The following is a 27229-nucleotide window of genomic DNA, read 5'->3' as shown; positions in this document are numbered from 1 at the left end:
TGCCTTAAGTTCTGCTGATGGGGTGCCTACTATTCATAGGCAGGCTCCAGAGCTCAGGGATCCAGAACTGGTCAAGTGTGGGGAGAGGCCAGGTCTCAAGAGCAGACCCCTGGAGGTCTATGACATCTGCCTGATCCCAAGCCCTAACCTACAAAAGTGCACATATTCCTCCTCAAATCAGCAGTGTAGATAATGCACTGCTTCAACAGGGCAGGCTGGGTAGGCTGGCGGAGGCATCCTTCAATGAGAGACACCTGGGAGCCTTGATTGCTGGAGGATTCTGGGACCCCATTAGGCAGCCAGTCCAAATGGGGACTGACTGTTACCAGTTTAAAGCTGCCACATCACAGAGACTTTTATGAGTGGTCTTCCTTTGCTCTGGACAGTAGCAGCGGGTTGGGGAATGGTTCAAACTCCACAGGCCTGGAGAGACCCAGCTGCCCAAGGCCTGTGGACAGAATGCGTAGTATGCAGGCTTGGGTCCCAGAGGTAGGGAAGCCAGGGACTGGGAACTTAAGTGTCAGGCGATACCAAGTCTCAACAACAGGTTCTTGGGGGGTGGGGGGAGCACCGTTGACATTTGTATAATTCCAAGCCCTAGTCCCCAGAAATGTGCATATGCTCCCCGAAGACAGAGCTAAAGAACCTGACTCCCTGGCCAGGGCAGGTCTGGGTAAATTGGCGAGAATATCCTCCATTGAAAGGCCCCTGGAGCCTGGGGCACTGAGAAGCCCAAACCCCATCAGGCAGCTCCTCCAAACGGAGACTGAACTGACTCTTGGTAGGATCAAGTAGCCATCTCACAAAGATGGTTGGGGTGGGCTCCCTTCACACTGGAGGCAATGTGAGTGGTTGGGAACCAGTGTTCCACATGCCTGGAAGCCCCCTGGATGCCTCTGGCTGACTGAAAGGATGCAAATTGTGCAAGCATGAGCCACCCAGGTCAGGAGAGCCAGGGAACTGGAACAGGGTATGGGTCTTGAAGGCTGGCTCATGGGAGTGTTCCATTTGGGGCACAAGGCATCTGTGTAATTCCAAGCCTTAAGAGATAAACCTGCGTAAAACCTCTGGATATGAGAGATTCTGAGAGGCCAAGTCACAGGCCTGGGTCTCAAGGGAACAACAGATCTGCCTCATTGCAAGTCCTCACCCACCCTAGGCTCCCATTCCTCCTGAAGAGATAATGGCAGGAACTGGATTGCTTTGCAGTGGAGAATGTTCTGGGAGACACCCTGGGTCCCCATCAGGCAGCAAGTCCAAGAGGGGTCACTGTCAGTTTTGCAGCCACCGTCTCAGAAAATTTGCAAAGGGACAGGCTTCCTCCATCTGAAGGGTTTGTTATTTGTTATCTGTAATAGTAAAACTCAGAATGGTCTGAGTGAGATACATTCTAAAATGAAAATAACAAGGGACAGATAAATGTGTAACAGTCTGAGGGTTTTGAAGGGGTGGGGGGTGAAGTTGGGCCAGCCTGGTGGTGGGTATTGTGGAGGGCATGTATTGCATGGAACATTGGGTGTGGTGCATAAACAATGAAAAGTAATTAAAAAAATAATTTTTTTTTAAAAAAAAGAAAGATTAGGGGAGCCAGGGTGGCTTAGTCCATTAAGTGACTTATTCTTGATTTCAGTTCAGGTCATGATCTAAGCATTGTGAGACAGAGCCCTGCATTGGGCCCCACACTGAGCATGGAGCCTGCTTAAGAGTCTCTCTCTCTGCCCCTCACCACCCACCTACTTATGGGCTCTCTCTGCCTCGCTAAAAAAAATAAAAAGAGAAAGAGAGAGATTAATGGACACTGGAAGGATGTCAGAAATTAATAAAATTATAACCTTATTCAGTGAGGGAAGAGGTATGACAGAAGGAAGACTACTCAGCGTGAAGACCCTTCTCACAGTAATCTGCCTTCTAAAACATGTAGATCTTTTCCACTTTTTTAAGTTAGATTAGAAAAATAAGCAGCAAAATCTAAAACTGAAAAAAATATGAATTCAAATAAATGTAAAACTTAATCTGATAAGAGAGTCAATCAGATAAGAATCACTTTAAGTTGCTTTTTAAGAAAGTACTCAAACTCAGAGTCAAGCATCCTGGGACAAAATAAACACATGACATTTTAACCTTCATTTTCTAGTTTAACTGGTAATAGAAATGTTTGCGTGGCACTTTTGATACTATTTTCATGGATATTGAAATATAAGAATATATACATAAAGACGAAAGGGGGAAATGTGTTAAAAAGAATTTTTGTAACCCTACATTACCATACTTGAATTGGAAAATCCAATAAGAACTAATGAATTTGAAAGTTCATTTCTATTTCAAATTGCTGACAACCAGAAGACCCTGGAAGTAAAGACACTTCAATGGTATTGAACACTTCCAACTAGCATGACTAGTACTACTTGGATTCTAAATACTGTGCTCTGATAAAAGGAATCAGAACTTCTTGGAAAGATGTACAGTTATGGGTGTTGTGCGGGGAAGTAGACAGTGAGCCTGGAATGTCATTTTGTACTAAAAAGAAGAGAAATACTCAGACTAAGGGGGATATAACAAAGCAATCAGGAGCCAGTTGCAAGCCACTCACTAGCCAAATTTGGGATTATTTATGCTTCAAAGAATAATAATTACAATTGATTGCAACAAATTGAGTAAAAATTCACAAATCCAGGCCAATACCATGTTTTAAAAGTCTTTAAAGCAATCACAGGTCACTATTACATCAAATCCTTACTCCAAAAATTGAAAATAAATAGCAAAAATAAAGATTTACCAAATCATATTAGGTGAAAGTTTAAACAGAGTTAATAAATTAGCACTCACCTTTACACAAGAATGACAAAAATTGCAAAAAAAAAAAGATACAACTGATCTTAAAAGTCACTATTTTGAAATAATTGATTTTATGCAAGTATCATATATGGATTTTACAAACATTAGGTGAGAGGTTTTGGAGAATAGTATGTATACACAAGCGCTAGCATTAATAGCAAAGATAACTTGCCAAATCTAACAGTGTTTCCTTATATGTGAGAAAACTGGCTGTTGCCAATGATTCACATTTATATAAATTGACTCCATTGGTAACAGACAGGTTTCTCATTCTAAGCAGGAATGCACTTGATTTGATGCAATGCAAAGTTACAAGATATCACCTTAAAATATTTTCATCTTAATTATGTATATCTTTATTTTCACCTTAAAGTTGTGTTTTTGTAGAAATTTAAAATGTTTATAGTCAACCAATATTAACTAATTATGTTGTTTGAAATGTATGAATATAAAAATCGTATTTCAGACTCTTGTCATTGATTGTTTCCAAAGCCCTCCATACCAGCAAAATCATGAAAATGTTTTTAGATCTGAGGATAATCACCAGAGGTCTTTATAGTTCACAATGTATCTTGTCTTACTTTTTATATATCTTTATTTTAAAATTAGATATCCAATGGTTCAAAGGTGATATATATTAAAGATAGAAAAATTGAAAAATACAGGTAAGTATAAAGGAATTAAACAGCTCCTCTTCCCTCTATTATCTGTAAATTCAATTATAGTTATTATAAATTTTTGTGCTTTCTGCCAGCCTTTATTCTATAAACATTTATTCAGTATTCAAAGCATTGTGTGTGTGTGTGTCTATAGTTGATATTGGACTTTTGAAGTCACTTTTAATGTAATAATAGTTATACACCTAATTAGATTTGTTTTTTTTTTTTTTTTGAACTCCTCTTTATGATTTGTTTGAATTATTATGTTTGCTAGATATACATAAGAGATCATGCATTTCATCATTTTTTGGCATATCTATCTATTGAGAGATAAGCAAACTAAATAAGTTCTTATATCTTATAGATAACATAGGTATGACACAGTTGGGTTTCTATGTTGTGAGGTGAAATGACTTTGAAGATGAGTGCAAGCATTTTCCCCCCATTTTTTCTGAAATAGAGAGCCTCAGGAAGCCCCAGGAGTTATGGAGAAATCTTTGAGAAAGTTAGGAGAAGGATGGAAAGGAGCAGGCATTGAAGTGACCACAATTAATTTCTTGCCACAGATATTCTGACTAGGACACATAGCATTTTAGTTCACCAAGTTTTAATATGGTGGTTTTTTAAAAGATTTTATTTTTATTTATTTGACAGACAGAGATCACAAGTAGGTGGAGAGGCAGGCAGAGAGAGAGAGGAGAAAGCAGGCCCCCGCGGAGCAGAGACCCCGACACGGGGCTCGATCCCAGGACCCTGGGACCATGACCTGAGCCAAAGGCAGAGGCTTTAACCCACTGAGCCACCCAGGCACCCCAATATGGTGTTTTTAAAAAGTGATTCATTTGTCCCTCAGGTTATATCTATCATCAACATCCTATTTAACACAAATTCTGATTTATGAATAAAAATGAGTAATAGTTGAAAAAATAACTGAGAAGAATTGGATTCATAATGGAAACTTCAGAATAAATGTACACATTTTAATTTTAGGACTGTATCTTAATCATTGCTTTGTACACAAGTGGGATACGTCAGTTTCCCTTCCTGACAGGTTGTTCGAAATGAGTCACCTTGTGACTTTCTTCGATATCCAAATTTACATGTAAATTCAATAATATCCCCTGTTTTAGAATAAACTTTTTTCTCATGTCTCCATCGCAACTGTATGTTGTGTTTTTCCATGATTTCTTCTGATACCACACATGCATCTGAAAGTACAAAAATGAACATAAAACATTAGGTAGTATGCAAATATCTGGCACAGAATTTCAAACTTTCAAGTAGAATATTCTACACTGGCCTAGCACTTCATTCTCAAAAACTTTTCCAAACTAACTCACTGAAAATCCATCATGTAGACTTAAATCATTTTAAACAAAGGATATAAAAATGAGGTACTGTGTTTACTGTGCAATAATTAGGTATTATAATCAAAGATACAAAATGTCAGCTATCACCTGAAGAGCTTTTATTAAAGAATCTTTTTTGCTATTATTGCTTGAACAAGAATTTCTCCCACTTGATTTCCTCATATATTAATATTTGGTAGTCAAGAATTCAACAGAATTGTTGTTTGTTCATCCATGAAAATTCTATAAATAGGAAAACATCGTATTCATTACATAAATTTTCCCAGGATCCATGAGAATATTAAAGTATTTACCTAAGCATTTCGGTGGTTCCGACCACTGTCCATTACTACATATTATAGTCCTGTTTCCCTGAAGTGCATAGAAGGTCTGGCATCGGTACTCAACTGATGATCCCGGAGCATAAGCTGTTAATGGGAATGAGGTAATGTCTCCATTGTCGATGGGCGGAGGGGGCCCACATTTTCCTTCAAGGTCTAAAAAACCATTATATGATTTATTGGAAGACCAAAAAAAATACAGAAAAGCAATAAAAATATAGCTCAGTCCTTAATATTAAGACATGTGATTTCTACTAACACAAAGGATTCATTGAAGAAATTTTAATCACTTCAAAGGAGAGTTACATATTTAAGTCCTTTCTTTCACCCCACATGAAAGCACCCATAAGGTGTTAGCAAATATATCTGCTTTGCCTTATTTCAGTATTTAAAAATGCTTTTCTTAGAGACTATAAGCTGAACAGATGGATGGCTTAGATACAGAAATGTCATTATTTTTACATACAACATTTTGTAATGTCTATTAGATCTCTAGTCATTTTTTTATTATGTTCAGTTACCCAACATATAGTACATCATTAGTTTTTGATGTTGTGTTCAACAATTCATTAGTTGCATATAACACCCAGTGCCCATCACAACACGTGCCCTCCTTAATACCCATCACTGGGCTACCCCTTCCCCCAGCCCGCTCCTTTCTGTAACTCTCAGTTTAGTTCCTGGAGTCCAGAATCTCTCATGGTTTGTCTCCCTCTCTGATTTCTTCCCATTCAGTTTTCCCTCCCTTCTTCTGTGGTCCTCTATGTTCTTCCTTATGTTCCACATATGTGTGAAACCTTATGACAATTGTCTTTCTCCGCTTGACTTATTTCACTTAGCATAAGTCCCTCCATGTATCCATGTCAAAGCAAATGGTATGATCTCTAGTCATTTTCTTTTGATTTTCATTTTTATTACAAAATAAATATCCTCCCCATTAGTAAAACTCAGAGAATTGCAAATTTGTATAACATGAAAGGGAACTGCTGGCTTCCTGTTCTGCCAAGATGAGGTAGAAACATTTCTGCTTCCAACATAAAAAGAGATGCCCAGAAATACAAATCAAAACCACAATGAGGGGGGACCTGGGTGGCTCAGTGGGTTAAAGCCCCTGCCTTCAGCTCAGGTCATGATCCCACGGTCCTGGGATCGAGCCCCGCATCGGGCTCTCTGCTCCGCAGGGAGCCTGCTTCCTCCTCTCTCTCTGCCTGCCTCTCTGCCTAGTTGTGATTTCTCTCTGTCAAATAAATAAAATATTAAAAAAAAACCACAATGAGATATTACCTCACACCAATCAGAATGGCTAAAATTAACAAGTCAGGAAATGACAGATGATGGTGAGGATACGGAGAAAGGGGAACCCTCCTACGCTGTTGGTGGGAATGCAAGCTGGTGCAACCACTCTGGAAAACAGCATGGAAGTTCCTCAAAATGTTGAAAATAGAACTACCCTATGACCCAGCAATTGCACTACTGGGTATTTACCCTAAAGATACAAACGGAGTGATCCGAAGGGGCACGTGCACCCGAATGTTTATAGCAGCAATGTCTACAATAGCCAAACTATGGAAAGAACCTAGATGTCCATCAACAGATGAATGGATAAAGAAGATATGGTATATATACACAACGGAATACTATGCAGCCATCAAAAGAAATGAAATCTTGCCATTTGCAACGATGTGGATGGAACTAGAGGGTATCATGCTTAGTGAAATAAGTCAATCAGAGAAAGACAACTATCATATGATTTCTCTGATAGGAGGAAGTGGAGATGCAACATGGGGGGTTAGGGGGATAGGAGAATAAATGAAACAAGATGGGATTGGGAGGGAGACAAACCATAAGTGACTCTTAATCTCACAAAACAAACTGAGGGTTGTGGGGGCAGGGGGCGTTGGGAGAGGGGGAGTGGGGTTATGGACATTGGGGAGGGTATGTGCTATCGTGAGTGCTGTGAAGTGTGTAAACCTGGCGATTCACAGACCTGTACCCCTGGGGATAAAAATACATTATAAGTTTATAAAAAATAAAAAATTTAAAATTAAAAAAAAAAGAGAGAGATGCCCAGGCCTAGCAAGACAGAGGTATCTCTTACAGTACCTGAAATATTCCAGAGAAACACCAGAGAGGAAATATAAGACCACCCTTTTGTCCACCTTGATCAAAAGAGGCCAGATGAAGAAATCAGAGAGGGAGACAAAACTATATCACATGATAATGTATGTGGAGGAAATACTTAAGAGCTTTCTGTTTAAAAATGTGGGGAGAGTAAATTGACCTAAATGGAAGCAAGTTTCCCGTATTTCACTTGATGTGGTAAAATGTCAATACCGGTGGTAGTGATAAGCTGTATGTGTGCATCTTCATACCTACAGCAACACTAATAAAACTACACAAAGAAAAACATTCAAAAACAATATAGATATATAAAATAAAATTATTTTTAAATGTTCCCAAAATCCACAGGGAAGACAAGAAAACAGGAATGAGAAACAAAAGAAACACACCCAAAATAAATAATAAAATTGTTGTTACAGCCCCTAATCTATCAATAATTACTTTAAGTGTGAATGGTTTAAATACTTCATTTAAAGGCTGAAAATGGCAGGATGACGTATAAACAAGACCCAACTATACAGTATCTATAAGAAACTCTTCAAACATGAAAACATAGGTGGGTTCAAAGTAAAAGATAAGAAAATATATATGCCAGCCAAAAGTTGATTTGAAATACTACAAAGGGCCAATATAAAAGCACCTTTGTTGGGTTCCTCTTTATTTCCAGAAAATACTAGGTACTTCTATGACCAAATACTTGGACTTAGTATTCACTAATCTCCTGGGTAAACTCAGCTAGTAAGCTACCTTGAAATATAATCCACATGCTGAAGAAGCCCCAAATTTATATCACCTTCTATGAGCACATCCTAGCTGCCTATTCCATGTCTCAAAGTGGAATTTTTGGGTTGTCAAATGTACTTAAGGTAGGTTTAATGCATTTGTTCCTCAAGAAATAATTGAGTGTCATAATGTTTGAGACAGGGAATTCTCTGTGATTCCAATTTTTCTTTTAATCTGGCCAAATCTTTCATGAAACAAATGTACTACATTACAGTTCAGCCTGCCCCCTCAAAATTGAATTTTAAGTACCATCATTTTATTTGTATTTTTTAAAATATTCCATAGAAGAGAAATGGCAACTGGTGCTGATGGTGGTTCAGACAAGACTGGACCAGAAAGGGAATGTGACCTTCCCAAAGTCACAGAGTAGTATTTGGTAGAGCTGGACAAGAACCCAAGCCTATAACTGAAGAGACCAGAGGTCTTTCTGTTACACTCTTAGGAAGTGGACGATCTTTGCAAATCATCTTGTGGGGAAAATGCCTAAAGTCAAAAGAAGCCAGAAACCTCCTTCAGATGGTTGGGAGTTGATGGAGCCAACACTGGATGAATTAGATCAGAGGATAAGAGAAGCTGCCAGAACTTCATGAGGGAAAGAGGAAAGTGCAATCTCTGTGGTCTATCTTAGCATCCACCACCAGAAAACCTACTATATTTTTGTCCTCTTTCAGAAGCAGAAATCCATAAGCAGAAACAATATGAATATTGTATTAAAGAAGGTTATGCGGATAAAAACCTGATTGCAAAATGGAAAAAGCAGAGGTATGAGAATTTATGCTGCCTGTGCTTCATTCAGACATGGGACACCAATTCTGGGGACGAACTGCAATTACTGGTTTCCCAAAAGCAAGCTGGAAGTGGGCTAGATCAATGCGAGTACATAATGTGCTGCCAGGGCCACTCTTACTCTGGCTGAGGGCCTGAAGCTTGAACCCTCCTGACCCTGAACTTTGGACTTCCCAGGTTTCAGCCGCTTGCACCACCCCCTCTCCTGGAAGCCCAGCTCTTCTCCCAGAGTGGTGCTCCCAGCCTGAGTTGGAGCATAGTCTCTACAGGTAAAGGCCTTCGTGCTTATCAGCTGTGATTTGTAGAAATAAAACTTTTAACTTTTAAAAAAATCCCAAAGTACCACTTTATGTCATATTTATAGCAATATATTTTATCTTCAATAAGTTCTCTAAAACTTGAGGGGATATAAGATAATCTTCCTTCACACTGAGGTGGTTCTGTCCAGGTTCCATTTAAACATATTACTTTGGGGTCTCCAGAGTAGCTCAGTTGGTTAAGCATCTGACTCTTGATTTCAGCTACAAAAACAGATGTTTTTTTTTTTTTAATAACACCTAACTTATCATAGAAAAAATACTATGAAACACTGCAGACTGCCTATCAATCAGCAAAGGCTAAGTGGGTAGCTTATATTTCAACCAGCCCTAACAAACAAGGTAGGGCTTGCCCTTCCCACATCAGCAGAGGCTGACTGCTTATGCAATTCTTATGTCCACAGTTGCAGCAATAAATTACTTCTCCTCTCCCATGTTATCAGTGGAAGCCAAGTGCATAGTTGGAAATGTACCTTGCTTGGTGCTCCCAGTCCAGGGAGATGTCAGCAAAGATAAGTGATAGGACTTTTACTTCTGTCCAGCACTAATAATGCATTGCCTCCTTTGTCTGCAAGAGTTTTATCTGTGGAGGACTGATCAACTAGAAGGTTTAAATAAAATCCGAATTCTCATTACATTATATCCCAATGGTCCAGGATACAACTGGAAATTACTCATCAGACCAAGATTTAGGAAAATCTCAAAAGAGAAAAGAAAATGAATATATGCTAACTCCGAGATCATTCAGATTGAGGAACTCTTTGATATCAAATTTAAAGAACTAAGTAAGAATTATACGTTGAAAAGTACGTAAGATAACATCTAAAAAATCCTCACTGGAAGGAGCTCAGTAATAAGTTAGAGATAATAGAAGAATGAATCATTGATGTTGAATATAGATGAATAGAAATTATCTAATCTAAAAGTAGAATGAAAATATACAAAATTAACAGACTGCAGGGACTTGTGGGAAAATAAATAAGATTGGCATTCTATAAAAGGGAAAGGATGTAGAGCTAAAAAAAAAAAAATACTTAAATAAATGTAGTCAAGAATTTCCCCAAATGTATGTGACATATAAATATACTTTAGGAAACTGTGCAAGCTCTACTCCATATTGAGACACATCATTATCAAATTGCTGAAAATTAAAGAAAAAGAAAAAAAATCCTATATGTAGCTGGAGAAATAATGTAGAACCAATAGGCAAACAATGATTCAAATGTATTCAAAACTAACAAAGCCAGGACAAATGACCCAAGATTTTAAAAGTGATGGAATAAAAGAACTCCCAACTTCAAATTCTATATCCTTTAGGAATATAGGAAAATAAGATAGTCTCAGACAAAAGAAAATTGAGAGAATTTGTTGCCAGCATAATTACCCTAAAGAATGACTGAAGGAGAAATCTCTAAGCAGGAAAGAAAATATAACAAAAGAGAGAAGGGGAGGAGGACAAGATGGCAGAGGAGTAGGGGATCCTATTTCAACTGGTCCCCTGAATTGAGCTATATATCTACCAGACCACTCTGAACACTCATCATATCAGCCCGAGATGTAAGAAGATATATCTGGATCTCTACAAACGGAATATCTCTAGCAGTTGTTCTCAAGGTATGAAGCAGGAAGCTGGGATTCTGAAGGCAGATATCGGAAGGGGGATAAATGGAAGGCAGATAAATGGAAGGGGGAGGGAGCCGCTATAAATGCTGGCACCAGGAAGGTGAAATAACACAGAAGTGCAAAAGCCTCTCTCACTGGGGACCAGGCACAGACTCGCAGACCAGTAACAGCAGGGAAAGGACTTTAGGGAAGCCCCCCAGACTAAAACCTGGAGCTGCAGGGCATGTGTGTGAACTGGGGTGTCTGACAGTTTTAGAAGCACAAAGCCAGAGATATGCCCATCACTGGAAGCAAGGGATGGGACTGCTGCTGTGGGGCACACAACCCAGGACACTGTGGTTTTTAGCAGCACAGACAGAAACAGAGTCAGTGTGGTCTAGAAAAGTCAGTAAAGACAGAGTGCAATCTCTCTTTTCTGAGACAAAGGTTTGGATATGGTCACTTCTGCTCTGACTCCTGGAAGAGACAGAGAAACCCACCAGGGAAAGCTGCCAGAGAACAAAAGACCCACAAAACTAGTTTTCACTGAGCCCATCCTCCACCCCACAGGGAGCAGGGCAACTCTGTCCAAAAAGGGTTGCCTGAGTAGCAGTGCAGCTGGCCCCTCCCCCAGAAGACAGGCTGAAAGGACAAGAGGCCAACAACCCTAAGGTCCCTATAAAACAGGTGCATCTTGCTTGGGTTGTGGTCAATAATTTGGGTTCTGTACATTCCCTCAACCACCCTTCAACAGAATGACTAAAAGGAGGAACCCCCACCACAGGAAAAACTCAGACTGTAACCTCTGCTCAGAACTAATGGATATGGATATAAGCAAGATAATTGCTTATATTTCAGGGTAACAGTTATGCAGAAAATAGCCAGGTTGGAGAAAACTATTAATGGCAACATAGATTCTCTAAGGGCTGAAATGAGAGCTGATCTGGCAGAACTTAAAAATACTATCAATGAGGTCTAATCTAATCTAGATATCCTAACATTAGTGATCTAGAAGGCAAAGTGATAGAAAAGGAGGAACAGGAGGAGGTGTGGAACAAACAGCTTAGAATCCATGAAAACAGAATTAGAGAAATAAATGATGCCATGAAACATTCCAATGTCAGAAATATCGGGATCCCTGAACAGGTGGAGAGAGAGAGGACTCGAAGGTATATTTGAGTAAATCCTACATGAGAACTTCCCTAATCTGGGGAATGAAACAAGCACTCCTGTCCTAGAGCAGAGCAAACCCTTTCCAAGATCAAGGAGAATCAATCAATACCCAGGCATGTAATAGTAAAACTCGTGAATCCTAAAACCAAGGAAAGCATCTTAAGGGCAGTTAGAGGGAAGATATTCCTTACATACAGAGGAAGGAACATCAGAATAATATCACAGCTATCCACAGAGACCTGGCAAACCAGAAAGAGCTGGCAAGACATATTCGGGGTACTAAATAAGAAGAAAATGTAGCCAAGAGTACTTTATCTGGCAAGGCTGTCATTTAGGATAGATAGGGCAATAAAGAGCTTCCAAAACCAGCAAAAACTGAAAGAATATGTGACCTCTAAGCCGGCCTTGCAAGAAATAGTAAGCGCACATGGTACTTTATCCAGAATAGACCACATACTGGGTCACAAATCAGGGCTCAACTGATACTAAAACACTGAGATTATTCCCTGCATATTTGTAGACCACAAAGCTTTGAAACTAGAACTCAATTAAAAGAAAAATTTGGAAGAAATTCAAACACTTGGAAGCTAAAGTCTGTCCTGCTCAAGAACATTTGGGTCAACCAGGAAATCAGAGAAGAACAGTTCATGGAAACCAATGAGAATGAAAACACATTGGTCAAAACCTATTGGGATACAGCAAAGATGGTTCTAAGGGGGAAATACATAGCTATCCAAGCCTCACTCAAAAACACTGAAAAATCCAGAATACACCAGCTTTCTTTACATCTTAAAGAACTGGAAAATCAACAAATTAAGCCTAACCCTTGCACTAGAGGGGAAGTAATTAAGATTAAACAGAGATCAATGAAATTGAAACAAGAAATACAGTAGAACACATCAACAAAACTAGAACCTGGTTCTATGAAAGAATTAATAAGATCATGAGAGACTGTGGACTCTGAAAAACAACCAGAGGGTTTTGAAGGGGCAGGGGGGTGGGAGGTTGAGGAACCAGGTAGTGGGTAATAGGGAAGGCATGTACTGCATGGAGCACTGGGTGTGGTGCAAAAACAATGAACACTGTTATGCTGAAAATAAACAAATAAAAAAAAAGAATTAATAAGATCAGTAAACCACTGGTCAGACTTATCCAAAAGAAAAGAAAAAGGCCCCAAATTAATAAAATTAGAGATCATGACTAACACCAAGGAAATAGAAACAATTATTAGGAATTATTATCAACAACTATATGCCAATAAATTAAGCAACCTGGAAGAAATGGATGCCTTCCTAGAAACCTCTAAAAAAGACTGAATCAGGAAGAAACTGACAACCGGAATAGACCAATAACCAGTAACAAGATTGAAGCAGTGATCAAAAACCTCCCAGTACCTGATGGATTCCCTGGGGAATTCTACCAAACATTCAAAGAAGAAATAATACTTATTCTCCTGAAGCTTTTTCAAAAAATAGAAACAGAAGGAAAACTTTTAGACTCTTGCTATGAGGCCAGCATTACCTTCATTCAAAAACCAGGCAAAGACCCATCAAAAAGGAGAATTTCAGGCCAGTATCCCTGATGAATATGGATGCCAAGATTCTCAACAAGATCCTAGCCAATAGTATCCAATAATACATTAAAAGGATTATCCACTGCAACCTGGTGAGATTTATCCCTGGGATGCAAGGGTCATTAATCATTTACAAATCAATAAATGTGATAGAACATATTAATAAAAGAAGAGACAAGAACCACATGGTCCTCTCAATTGATGCAGAAAAACCATTTGACAAAATACATTATCCTTTCCTGATTAAAAATTTCTAAAAATCCATCTTTGAAAAACTTACAGTGAGTAACATCAATGGAGGAAAGCTAAGAGCCTTTCCCTTAAGATCAGAAACATGAAAAGAACACCACTCTCACCACTATTGTTCAACGTAGTACAAGAAGTCCTAGCAACAGCAATCAGACAACAAAAAGAAATAAAATGTATTCAAATTGGCAAAGAAGTCAATCTCTCTTGCTTCACAGATGTGATACTGTATGTGGAAAACCCAAATGACTCCACCCTCAAATTACTAGAACTCATACAGCAGTTCAGCAACAAGGCAGGATAGAAAATCAATGGACAGAAATCAGTTGCATTTTTATACACGGACAATGAAACTGTAGAAGGAGAAATTAGAGAATTGATTCCATTTACAATGGCACAGAAAAACCATAAGATACCTTGGAATAAACGTAACTAAAGAGGTAAAGATCTATACTTTAGGAACTACAGAACACTTATAAAAGAAATTGAGGAAGACACAAAAAGATGGGAAAAGATTCCATGCTCATGGATCAGAAGAATAAACATTGTTAAAATGTCTATGCTGCCAAGGGCAATCTATACTTTCAATGCCATCCCAATCAAAATACCATCAGTATTTTTCAAAGTGCTGGAACAAACAATCCTAAAATTTGTATGGAACCAGAAGAGACCCTGAATCACCAAGGAAATGTTGAAAAAGAAAAACAAAGCTGGGGCATCACATTGCCTGATTTCAAACTATATTACAAATCTGTGATCACCAAGACAGCATAGTACTGACATGAAAACAGACACATAGATCAATGGAACAAATAGAGAGCCCAGATATGGACCTTCAACTCTGGTCAAGTAATCTTTGACAAAGCAGGAAAAAATATCCAGTGGAAAAAAGACAGTCTCTTCAATTAATGGTGTTGGGAAAACTGGACAGCTATGTATAGAAGAATGAAACTCAACCGTTCTCTTACACCATACCCAAAGATAAACTCTAAATGGATGAAAGACCTCAATGTGAGACAGTAATCCATCAAAATCCTAGAGGAGAACATAGACAGTAACCTCTTTGACATAGGCCACAACAATTTCTTTCAAGACTTGTCTCCAAAGGCAAGGGAAACAAAAGCAAAAATGAACTTTTGGAACTTCATCAAGATCAAAAGTTTCTGCACAGCAAAGGAAATAGTAAATAAAACAAAGAGGCAAACTACAGAATGGAAGAAGATATTTGCAAATGACACTACAGATGAAGGACTGATATCCAAGATCTATAAAGAACTTTTCAAACTCAACACCCAAAAAATAAATAATCAAGTCAAAAAATGGGCAGAGGACATGAACAGACACTTCTCAAAAGAAGACATACAAATGGCTAGCAAACACATGAAAATATGTTCATCATCATTAACCATCAAGAAAATTCAAATCAAAACCACATTAAGATATCACCTTACACTTGGGGCACCTAGGTGGCTCAGTGGGTTAAAGCCTCTGCCTTCAGCTCAGGTCATGATCCCAGGATCCTGGGTTCTAGCCCCGCATCGGGCTCTCTGATTGGCAGGGAGCCTGCTTCCTCCTCTCTCTCTGTCTGCCTCTCTGCCTGCTTGTGATCTCTGTCTGTCAAATAAATAAATAAAATCTTTAAAAAAAAAAAAAGATATCACCTTACACTAGTTAGAATGGCAAAAATTGACAAGGCAAGAAAAAACAAATGTTGGAGACTGTGGAGAAGGGGAACCCTCTTACATTGTCAGTGGAAATGAAAGTTGGTGCAGCCACTTTGAAAAACAGTATGGAGGTTCCTCAAAAAATTAAAAATAGTTACCTTATTACCCAGCAATTGTGCTAATGGTATTTACCCCAAAGATACAGATGTAGTAAAAAGAAGGGCCAGATGCACCCTAGTGTTCATAGCAGCAATGTCCACAATAGCCAAACTGTGGAAAGAGCAGAGATGTCCACCAACAGAAGAATGGATAAAGATGTGGTCCATATATACAATGGAATATTACTCAACCATCAGAAAGGATGAATATCCAGCTTTTGCATCAACATGGATGGGACTGGAGGAGAATATGCTGAGTGAAATAAGTCAAGCAGAGACATCAATTGTCATATGGTTTCACCTATTTGTGGAACATAAGGAATAGCATGGAGGACATTAGGATAAGGAAGAGAAAAATGAAGAGGGGACATCGGAGGGGGAGATAAACCATGAGAGACAATGGACTCCAGAAACAAACTCGGGATTTTAGAGAGGAGGGGGAGGGGGGGATGGGTGAGCCTGGTGATGGGTATTAAGGAGGGCATGTATTGCATGGAGCACTGGGTGTTATACACAAACAATGAATCATGGAACACTCATCAAAAACTAATGATGTGGGGCACCTGGGTGGCTCAGTGGGTTAAAGCCTCTGCCTTTCGCTCAGGTCATGATCCCAGGGTCCTGGGATCGAGCCCCGCATCGGGCTCTCTGCTTGGCGGGGAGCCTGCTTCCTCCTCTCTCTCTCTCTGCCTACCTCTCTCCCTACTTGTGATCTCTATCTGTCAAAAAAATAAAATTAAAAAAAAAAAAAAACTAATGATGTACTGTGTGGTGACTAACATAACATAATAAAAAAGAGAGAGATAGAATCAATGGACTTGAAGTTAGGTCAAAAGAGAAACAGTAAGAAAAAGAATGAAGAATAATAAACTACTGTTAAAATTAATAGGTGAAACTGTCCCAAATTTGATAAAAGATCTACACATCCAAGAATCTCAACAAAGTCCAAGGAGAAAACTCAAGACTCAGAGGTCTATGCTGAGATATATTAGAATCAAAGTATCAAATCAAATCCAAAGATAAGAGATAATCTTGAAAGTAGCAAAGAAGAAGCATTGCATTGCATATACGAGGTCCTAATTAACGGCAAGTCAATTTCACCTTTGAAACCATGGAATCCAGGAAGCAGGTATAAGAAATATTTAAAAGGGGAAAAAAACTATCAAGCAACAGTTTTACATCAAGCAATAACATCCTTCAAGATTGAAGAGAAATGAAGATATCCTCTAATAAATAAAAATTGAGGGAATTTGTTACAAGTAGACATGACCTATAAGAAAGGCTGACGTATCAGAACTTGAAGCTAGGGGCGCCTGGGTGGCTCAGTGGGTTAAAGCCTCTGCCTTCGGCTCAGGTCATGATCTCAGGGTCTTGGGATCGAGCCCCGCATAGGGCTCTCTGCTCAGCGGGGAGCCTGCTTTCCTTCCTCTCTCTCTCTGCCTGCCTCTCTGCCTACTTGTGATCTCTGTCAAATAAATAAAATCTTAAAAAAAAAAAAGAACTTGAAGCTAAATGAAGGTATAGAGGACAATGGTAAAGAAATGCTGAAGTAAATTCTGAAGTGTTTTTTGCAGTGCTAAGAACTTTGTTATCAGTAATTATTTTAAATGAAATAAACTCTCCAATTAAAAAGCAAAGTTTTAGAGAAAGGAAGTGGGAATCATATATTGCTGTCTACAAGAGACTTGCTTCTTTTTTCCCCAACTTTACTGAGATATAATTGACAAATAACATTGCATAAGTTCACGGTATTAAGATTCTTTTCGAGTTTTTTTTTTTTGTTTTCCGTCTATTTAAAAGTATACTTGATATACTGTAATATTCAACCTGTGCTAGACAGTTCAATTCTCTATTTTTCTACATTGCATATAACATAAACTACAACTCCAGAAAAAAAAATGCTTTTTTTTCCCATTTTATTTTACCCCAGAGAAATGAAGATATCCTCTAATAAATAAACATCTATTTGCCACATCTAGATGATGGTAACATTCTTCCTACTGGCCCCCCTCCCTTCTTCTCTTCTTGGTCACTCCAGATTCATTTTCAAAATAGCATCCATAATGATCTTGTTTTAAACTCATTTTGTGTCATTTGCCTGATGAAAATCTCCCAGAGGTTTCTTACTGCACATAGACTAAAATCCAAAATATGTGCTTTGGCCTATAACTTCTAAATTAATTAATTCAAAACTCTGCTTTATCATGAGCCAACCATATAGACCTCCTCATTTTGTTTCAATGGGTCCAAACCTTTTAATGCCTTCAGGCAATTGATCTAACTCCTATCCAGATGCCATCCTTAAGCTTGGAGAAGATTCAAAAACTATCTCATGTGAAATATGCCCTTCTTCCAGTCATTTTATTAATATTATCTTTTATGATGTACATGATTCATTATCTTTAAGTTTCTATTTTCTTTTTTGTAAAATTATTGTTAGTTTTACTGTCAGTTTTCCACTTGACATTATAGTCTGTGAATAAAGAGACACTGACTCTTGTAGAGCACTGATCTCGCATCGTTGTGGTCCTGCTTGGCATATACAAGTTCACAATAAATATTTATTAGATGAATTAATAATTAGGGGGAAAATATGAAAGGCTAGAATAGACACTGTTCCTTTGGAGACTTTGACTATGCTTTAGGAATCTTATTATTCCTTACTCACATCCAGTAATTTCTTTGTTTCCATTAAAAGTATGAGAAAATCCATGGGGAGATGGAGAGGAGAGGGAGTTGAGGGAAACTGGAAGGGGAGATGAACTATGAGAGACTATGGACTCTGAAAAACAACCAGAGGGTTATGAAGGGGTGGCGGGGGGGGTGGGGGTGGGGTGGGAGGTTGAGGAACCAGGTGGTGGGTAATAGGGAGGGCACGTACTGCATGGAGCACTGGGTGTGATGCCAAAACAATGAACACTGTTATGCTGTAAATAAACAAATAAAAATAAATTTAAAAAAATAAAAAATAAATAAATAAAAAAGTATGAGAAAATCCAGCTCTTCAGTTCCAATAGATTCCTATTTTTATGTATTTTTTTATGAAGGAATTTTCCATGTTCTAAATTATATCCTGAAAACCTGGATTTCAGAAGTATAAAGTTCTAACAATGTGGAAATTATCAATACGTTGGTGCTAGTCTTTAAGTGAGATCAATTTAGCACTTGCCAAAAAAGATAAGTGCCAAGTAGCTATGTTCCCTGGCAACAATATCATGCACATGTGGTATTTTAACTATTACACTATGTAATATTTAATATTTAATTTATCCTCATGCTGTGTCAACTAATTTTGCATAATTTCATCATAAGCATCAAGTTTGTGTTACTAAATCATGCAAGGATTTTTCAAAGATTTTCATTGTGTTCTTGACTACTGTTTTCTAATATTACCAATATTTAACTCATGTAAGTAGACAAAATGTTTTCATAGTGATTATCCAGAGACTTTCATATCTACTCAAATACAATTAGAAACCTAAACCTAAAAGGGGGATAATCACAACTGCAACGTTGCATATCTTTCATGCTGCTGCACCTTTATAAAATAAAAAAAATACAGGATCCCAAAGGATAGTATTTTACTTACCTAGCTTATTGCATTTAGGAGGAAAAGACCAGCCACGTTCTGCACATCGGATACTCTTCTGATTATATGGAAGCCTGTAACCCTTATCACAGACAATTTGTACAATGTCACCTTCCAGGTGTATCCGTCCTGAAGATGCTGAATGACCATTTTCCACCCAAGGGAAAAAGCACTGCCCTAAAAACCCAAAAGATGGTGAATATAAATCTTGTAATGAAAGAGTATTACATTTTACAAGCTTCAAAAGAGAAATCAAGAACAAAAAATTCGATTCTTAAAAATTAGTTCATGCAAGTTTAAAAGAAAAAAATATGTAACATCATCAATCACCATGTGCATATATAAAACTTCTTACATTTGCAAAATTCCTCTAGATATCAGAAAAGTTCATTTTTATTTTTCATTTGATCATCTAAATTGATTTCTGGAGAAGGAGATGTTTTTCTCTCCTTTGCCTTTGTTACTTTTCTCTTTCATGACACTGCCTTCTTCATGTCTGCTTTTTCTCTGTATTCATTGAGAGGGTGAGACAGATATAATTTTAAAAAACAAAGATGTGATCAGTAAAAACCACAAAATTAAGGAAAGTAGCTTAAAAATGCTTCTTGATCAACAAAACAAAAAGGCAACCCACGGAATGGGAGAAGATATTTGCAAATGGCAGTACAGACAAAAGATTGATATCCAGGATCTATAAAGAACTTCTCAAACTCAACACACACAAAACAGATAATCATATCAAAAAATGGGCAGAAGATATGAACAGACACTTCTCCCACGAAGACATACAAATGGCTATCAGACACATGAAAAAATGTTTATCATCACTAGCATCAGGGAGATTCAAATTAAAACAACATTGAGATACCACCTGACACCAGTTAGAATGGCCAAAATTAGCAAGACAGGAAACAACGTGTGTTGGAGAGGATGTGGAGAAAGGGGAACCCTCTTACACTGTTGGTGGGAATGCAAGTTGGTGCAGCCACTTTGGAGAACAGTGTGGAGATTCCTCAAGAAATTAAGAATAGAGCTTCCCTATGACCCTGCAACTGCACTGCTGGGTATTTACCCCAAAGATACAGATGTAGTGAAAAGAAGAGCCATCTGTACCCCAATGTTTATTGCAGCAATGGCCACAGTCACCAAACTGTGGAAAGAACCAAGATGCCCTTCAACGGATGAATGGATAAGGAAGATGTGGTACATATACACAATGGAGTATTATGCCTCCATCAGAAAGGATGAATACCCAACTTTTGTAGCAACATGGACGGGACTGGAAGAAATTATGCTGAGCAAAATAAATCAAGCAGAGAGAGTCAAGTATCATATGGTTTCACTTATTTGTGGAGCATAACAAATAACATGGAGGACATGGGGAGATGGAGAGGAGAGGGAGTTGAGGGAAACTGGAAGGGGAGATGAACCATGAGAGACTATGGACTCTGAAAAACAACCAGAGGGTTTTGAAGGGGCGGGGGGGTGGGAGGTTGAGGAACAAGGTGGTGGGTAATAGGGAGGGCACGTACTGCATGGAGCACTGGGTGTGATGCCAAAACAATGAACACTGTTATGCTGTAAATAAACAAATTTAAAAAAATGCTTCTTGAATATTCGAAGGAACAGCGCATTTTGAATCTGTTATTACACATACAAATAAACTCTTTTTTTATTTTTTATTTTTTTTATCTGAGAGAGAGTGTGTGAGCACACAAGTGGGGGAGCAGCAGGCAATGGGAGCGAAAGAAGCAGGCTTCCTGTTGAGTAAGGAGCCCCATGCAGGGCTGGATCCCAGGACCTGGCACCATGACCAGAGATGAAGGCAGATGCTTAACCAAATGAGCCACCCAGGTGCCCCACAAATAAACTCTCTTGAGAAAATCTACATTCATACAATAACCAAATGAGTGTGTTTAAATTAAATTGTAGCAGTTAACAGTATTGACTATTTATATTTAAAATGAAAGATCAGATATTCCAGAAAAGTTTGTACTTTTTTTTTTTCTGATTTGATTTCCACAACCAGCTTCTTATAAATGAGGAATGATTATCTTGCCTTTGCTGGCTCCTCCAGCCCCCAACTCTATGACAGTCTAAACTCTGTGAGCCCCCCCACCCCAGCATCGCCCTCATCCCCATCTCCCCCACTAAATGCACTGAATAATTCATGAGATAGTGACCAGGTATTTACTCACTGATACACTTTGGTGTTGGTGACCATCCCTCCTCTGTGCAGATTATTTGAGTCCAGAGTGATTGTGAAGGAGACGCAAAACTGTGATCACAGGAATAGTAGAAATATTTTCCTACAGCAGCTGGGAATCTGTGTTTATATATGTCTTCATCATATATGTTTCCATGTTTTATTTCTGGAAAATCACAAGTTCCTCCTTAAGAAAAAAAAATAGTATCATACATGAATAATTATATTTTATTTTAATAATATTGATGAATTTATTATTTTATTTAAATTAATTGTTCCATTTATGTTTGTGATTCAAGAACTGGGACAATCTATAACTAAGAGTACAAAGCTATTTGAGGCATTTGTGATGTTTAAGTTCTTCAGAAGTAGACCCAAGATTAAAATGTAAACACTGAAGAAAGAATAAAAATGGTTCTATCCAGTAGACTGCTCAGATTTAAGAATTTCACTTGGGATGGGATGGTCAGACTATTGATAGTTCTCTATTCACTTCCTGTCTCTTCCTGTGTCTTCTGCAGATCTCCCCTCAAAAATCCCTTTCTGTCCCTCTTCTCCTACTCTAGGCAACACATTACATGAGATATGCGAACATATACATATATGAAACTATAACTATAAAATGGGTGGCTTAAATATCAGGAATTAATTTTCTTGTAATTCTAGAGGCTAGAAATCAGAGATCAGATGTCAGCAGGAATGGTTTCTTCTGTGGCATCTTTCCTTTTCTTGTAGATGACCTCTTTTTCCTTGGTCTTCACATTGTCTTCCCTTTATGCATCTGTGTCCTAAATTCCTCCTCTTATATGGACATGAGTTTTATTGGGCTAGGAGCCACTCTAATGATCTTGTTGCAATTTAATTTCCCCTCTAAAGACCCTATTTCTGTATACAGTCACACTCTTGGGTCCTGGGAGTTAGGATTTCAGCATATGAATTTTGCAGGAACACAATTCAACCCATGCCAATAAACATGTAAAGATGTCTTCTGTATACAAAACAGTGTGCTTCCACTGAGCTAGTTAATTTCTCCTTTGAGAAACATTGGTGCAAACCAAACTTATAGGGCATTCATCTCAAAGGCTACTTTCAGAAAGAATTGACTGAGGGAGGGTAGTTTTAAACTAGATGAGATGTTTTGTTGTCTTTAATTGTTGCTAGTAAAGGGCATTGTCTGGATATGGTCTTCAAGAGTATATAAAACTCTGTGTACAGCAAATTACCAAAATGAATTTTAGTAAATTAGGAGTAAAGCATTGTGATTTATATTCTATTCAAAAATGGTGCAATGGAGTATCCTAACACACTTAAGAGTTTCATTTATAATGATTTGGAAATGAGAGTTTTTTATTTTAAAAGAAAGAGCCTTAAAAAGATATTATAATGAAGAATTTATAAAGACATTAAGGAAGGAAAAATGTAATTTTTATAAATAAAAATCTTAAACATTTTACATATGCAGCAAAAGGCTATTAGAACTAGTACAAAAAATTGCTCTCTAAAGTTTAAAAATCTACCAATTATATTATGTCTTGAGATATAATTTTTAATATACAAGGACTGAATTCAGAGATATAATCTAGAAAATATATTACTCAAAAGGCAAAAACAAATTAGCAAATAATTTGCTACATTTAATTCCCTGAAAATTAGTTATGTACCCAATATTTACCAGTGGACTCAACAATGTAAATTAAAATTTATTTTGATGATAATTTTATTGAAAATTAAATTGATCATAATTGTTTTTAACAGCTTTAGTTTTTTAAAAATTTGTTTATTTATTTAGAGTGCAAGCAGAAGGAAGGGGTGGGGGAGAGGGAGAGAAGCAGACTCCTTACTGATCCCAGAGCCAGACATGGGGCTTGATCCCATGACCCTGAGACCATGACCTGAGCTGAAACCAAGAGTCAGAATGGAGAAAGCAGTTTTACCAAATAAAACATAAATTACTTTATTTAACTAAACTACTAGCTTAGGACAAATGCATATTCTGTACTATAAAGATAAATATTTTTATATTTTATATTTTAAGTAGTTTTTGTTAAGTAATAAGTATATAAAGGTATACTCTAAAAGTTATATATCTACATATTATGAATAATAACATGGACTTTAAACTTATTCAAATCCACAATATTTTTTAAAGATTTTTTATATTTATTTGAAAGAGAGAGAGGGAGTGAGAGAGAGCATGAGCAGGGGGAGGGGGAGAGGCAGATTCCCCCACTGATCAGAGAGTCCAATGTTGGACTCAATCCCAGGACCCTGGGATCATGACCTGAGTTGAAGGCAGTTGCTTAACCAACTGAACCATCTAGGTGCCCCCACAAATCCAAAATATTTTAGAATGACTTTATCTCAACCAAAAAGCATCCTCTTGCATTAACAGAAATTACTATTAACTGCTGATCATTACTGATTAATTCAGATTTTTAAGTGACTTTCAGTAGTTAAAAATATGACAAATATTACACTTCTCCTAAACGTAAGAAGTTTTGACATATGAATTCATAAAACTATCACCATAACAAGATTATGTAGATATCCATTTCTTACATTAAAAATAAGAAACCTCCAGGGGTGCCTGGGTGACTCAGTAGGTTAAAGTCTCTGCCTTCAGCTCAGGTTGTGATCCCAGGGTTCTGGGATGGAGCCCCGCATCGGGCTCTGCTCCGTGGGGAGCCTGCTTCCCCTCTCTCTCTCTGCCTGCCTCTCTGCCTACTTGTGATCTCTGTCTGTCAAATAAATAAATAAATAAAAGCTTAAAAAAAAAGAAACCTCCAAATATGTTGAGTTCAGCATATCACTTTTCTTGTGAAATATTTCCAAAAGTTGTGTGAGCATCTCACACATCTCCATAATCAGCATTGAGTGTCCTTTTCCTGTCACATTTAGGAAATAGAAAACAATTCATTTTCTTTCCTTAGATAAACACAAGATAATTTTCCTATAAAATTGTGCTCTATTATGATGCCACAATACAGACTATTTTTACTAGTAAATTCATTAAAAAATATAGACACATGTAAGTAGATATGATATGAAGTTACGTCTAAGAAAGAAGGTAAGTGTTCAGACCTGTTTTCAACTTACCTTGTCCATGAGCACAGGAAACCCACAAGATGAGAATAACACTGACTAGTAACAGCATTTTTGTTATTCCAATGCTATATTAATATAAATATTCCAGTTGTGCTGTTTGAAGTTGCAAATCTGGTTCACTAGCTGTTACCAAGTGTGATCCTGACTTTAAGTGCGCTATCATGAAGCTCGTTAATTGTGATTGCTCAGTAAATATCAAAGTTCAAAGAAATTGGCAAAGTCCCTCAGTTTCTATTGGTTAATGTTTCACAATGATTTCTTGAATTCATTTCCAGATACACACTGTACAACTTTCTTTACAGACAATAATAGAACTGGCTCCAAAAGTGATGTAAAACATGAAACATTGAGTTAAACACACATTGAAAATCAATACAGCTCTGTTCTCAACCGGTTGAATTATATGCCAATAACTGAGTCCCTGTCATTGTATTTTTCTCTTGTCCTTACCTTCATTACTTCATTACTTAGGGGTCTATGAAAACCAGTGTGTATATTTGGACCCCATTCCATTATCTGTATTTTCTTATGCTTAGGGAAACACTGCTTTACTCTTAAACTCACATTAGTTTATGCTACTAAGTACAAGAGCTTCAGCATATTCTTGGCACTTAAACATTTTTTACTAATGTGCTTTAAGTCATCTTTTATTTAGGGTAAAATATGTTCAGATGCATGTAACGATTTCCCTTTTCATGTAGGAATATAGCTCAAATGTCCTCACAGTTGTCCTTTCACTGATTTATTAATTGCATTAATTCTTTATTTTTTAGATATATGTTTACATGTATATAGCCAATTATATTTGTCATCTTCTAAAATACAATTTTTTAATATAAGAGAATTGTTTTCAAGCAGATAATGAATATGGAAAATACAATATTATTATAAAGGAGGAGAAAATAAATCAGTCATCAATGTCATAGAGTTAATACATTGAAATTTATTTACTTCCTTACTATAACTACTTAGCTTTAAAATATTAAATAACTTAGTAATATAATAATTAGTACTTCCAGAATAGCAAAAGAGCTTAAAGTAACAGATATAAAATACCATAAATTTCAAAAATGAACTGATTGAGTAAATGCAAACAGAAAATGGATAGTTTCCAATCTTTGAAAGAATGGAATTAAATTGTAAACCATATTTATCCATTTCATGAATTTAGAACACACCCACATCTGTTTGATACATGGATGATAGAGCTAAGGCAGAAAGCAGGAGTCTCACCTGTGGGAAACTTAGAGATCTGAGTATGGGGCTGGGAGAGCCTCTGCCAGGTGAGAAGAGAAATGTATGGAGCCCCATCAGGGAAATCCCCATTAATCCCCATAAGTCCCCTTAAATTATTTCCTAATCTACATGAGATTGAATGGGGCAAAACTCCAAGCAGCCCAGTGGGAAGAAATTGCTGCAAGGATGAAAACTTTGAAAAATTCAAGTAGTACCTAGTGTAGAAGAGAATGAGTTTGAAGAGGAAGGTTTAGGGGCTCTGGTTGGTTAGTTTGCAGATCAAAGACAGGCTTCTAGCTGGCTCCTTGCTATCTCTAAGATTTAGTAGTCTTTCCTTAGCCAGAAGGTTTTGTAAGATCTTAAACCATCATAATACACAAAAAACATTTGTTTTTTGTTTTTTTTAATTTATTTATTTTTTCAGCGTAACAGTATTCATTGTTTTTGCACAACACCCAGTGCTCCATGCAAAACGTGCCCTCCCTATTACCCACCACCTGTTCCCCCAACCTCCCACCCCTGACCCTTCAAAACCCTCAGGTTGTTTTTCAGAGTCCATAGTCTCTTATGGTTAGCCTCCCCTTCCAATTTTTCTTTTTTATAAACATATAATGTATTTTTATCCCCACGGGTACAGGTCTGTGAATCGCCAGGTTTACACACTTCACAGCACTCACGATAGCACATACCCTCCCCAATGTCCATAACCCCCTCCCCCTCTCCCAACCCCACCTCCCCCCAGCAACCAAACATTTGGTTTTTGTATTTTTCTTTTTCTTTTTCTTTTTTTGTTTTTTTATTTAATTAACATATAATGTATTATCTTCTTCAGGGGTAAAGGTCTGTTAAATTCATTTCTTCCAATAGTTACTCTGAATGTAAATGGATTAAATGCCCCAATCAAAAGACACAGGGTATCAGAGTGGATAAAAAAAAGTAAGACCCATTCATATACTATGTGCAAGAGACTCATTTAAACCCAAAGACAACTCTAGATTGAAAGTGAGGGAGTGGAAAACCATTTATCATGCTAATGGATATATTAAAAAAAAAAGCTGGGGTGGCAACCCTTATATCAGACAAATTCGATTTAAAACCAAAGACTGTAATAAGAGATGAGGAAGGACACTATATTATAATCAAAGGGTCTGTCCAATAAAAAGATCTAACAATTATAAATATTTATGCCCCAACATGGGAGCAGCCAATTATATAAGCCAATTAATAACAAAATTAAAGAAACACATAGATAATAAAACAATAATAGTAGGGGACGTTAACACCCCCACTCAAAATAATGTACACATTATCTAAGCAGAAAATCAGCAAGGAAACAAGGGCTTTGAATAATACACTAGACCAGATGAATCTCACAGGTATATTCAGAGAATTCACCCTAAAGCAACAGAACACACATTCTTCTCAAAGACACATGGAATATTCTCCAGAACAGATCACATACTGGGTCACAAATCAGGTCTCAAGT

At 37.5% G+C, this 27229-nt stretch overlaps 1 protein-coding gene across 1 annotated transcript; it reads right to left on the bottom strand.

Moving 5' to 3' along the window:
- Positions 1-2586: 2586 nt before the first annotated feature.
- Positions 2587-24664, bottom strand: LOC123928091 (complement factor H-related protein 2-like). The gene is made up of 5 exons (XM_045983150.1): positions 24499-24664; positions 21395-21589; positions 19197-19373; positions 5158-5340; positions 2587-4702 (listed from the first exon to the last, which is right to left on the bottom strand). Exons 1-5 carry the CDS (start codon positions 24554-24556, stop codon positions 4494-4496), a joined length of 822 nt encoding a protein of 273 aa, XP_045839106.1. The 5' UTR covers positions 24557-24664; the 3' UTR covers positions 2587-4493.
- Between the last annotated feature and the right edge of the window lie 2565 nt (positions 24665-27229).

The sequence above is a fragment of the Meles meles genome, chromosome 17 (genome assembly GCF_922984935.1).
Source record: "Meles meles chromosome 17, mMelMel3.1 paternal haplotype, whole genome shotgun sequence".
Classification (NCBI taxonomy): domain Eukaryota; kingdom Metazoa; phylum Chordata; class Mammalia; order Carnivora; family Mustelidae; genus Meles; species Meles meles.
The sequence above is the reverse complement of the archived record's forward strand: the minus strand, read 5'-3'. Positions and strand labels throughout refer to the sequence as shown.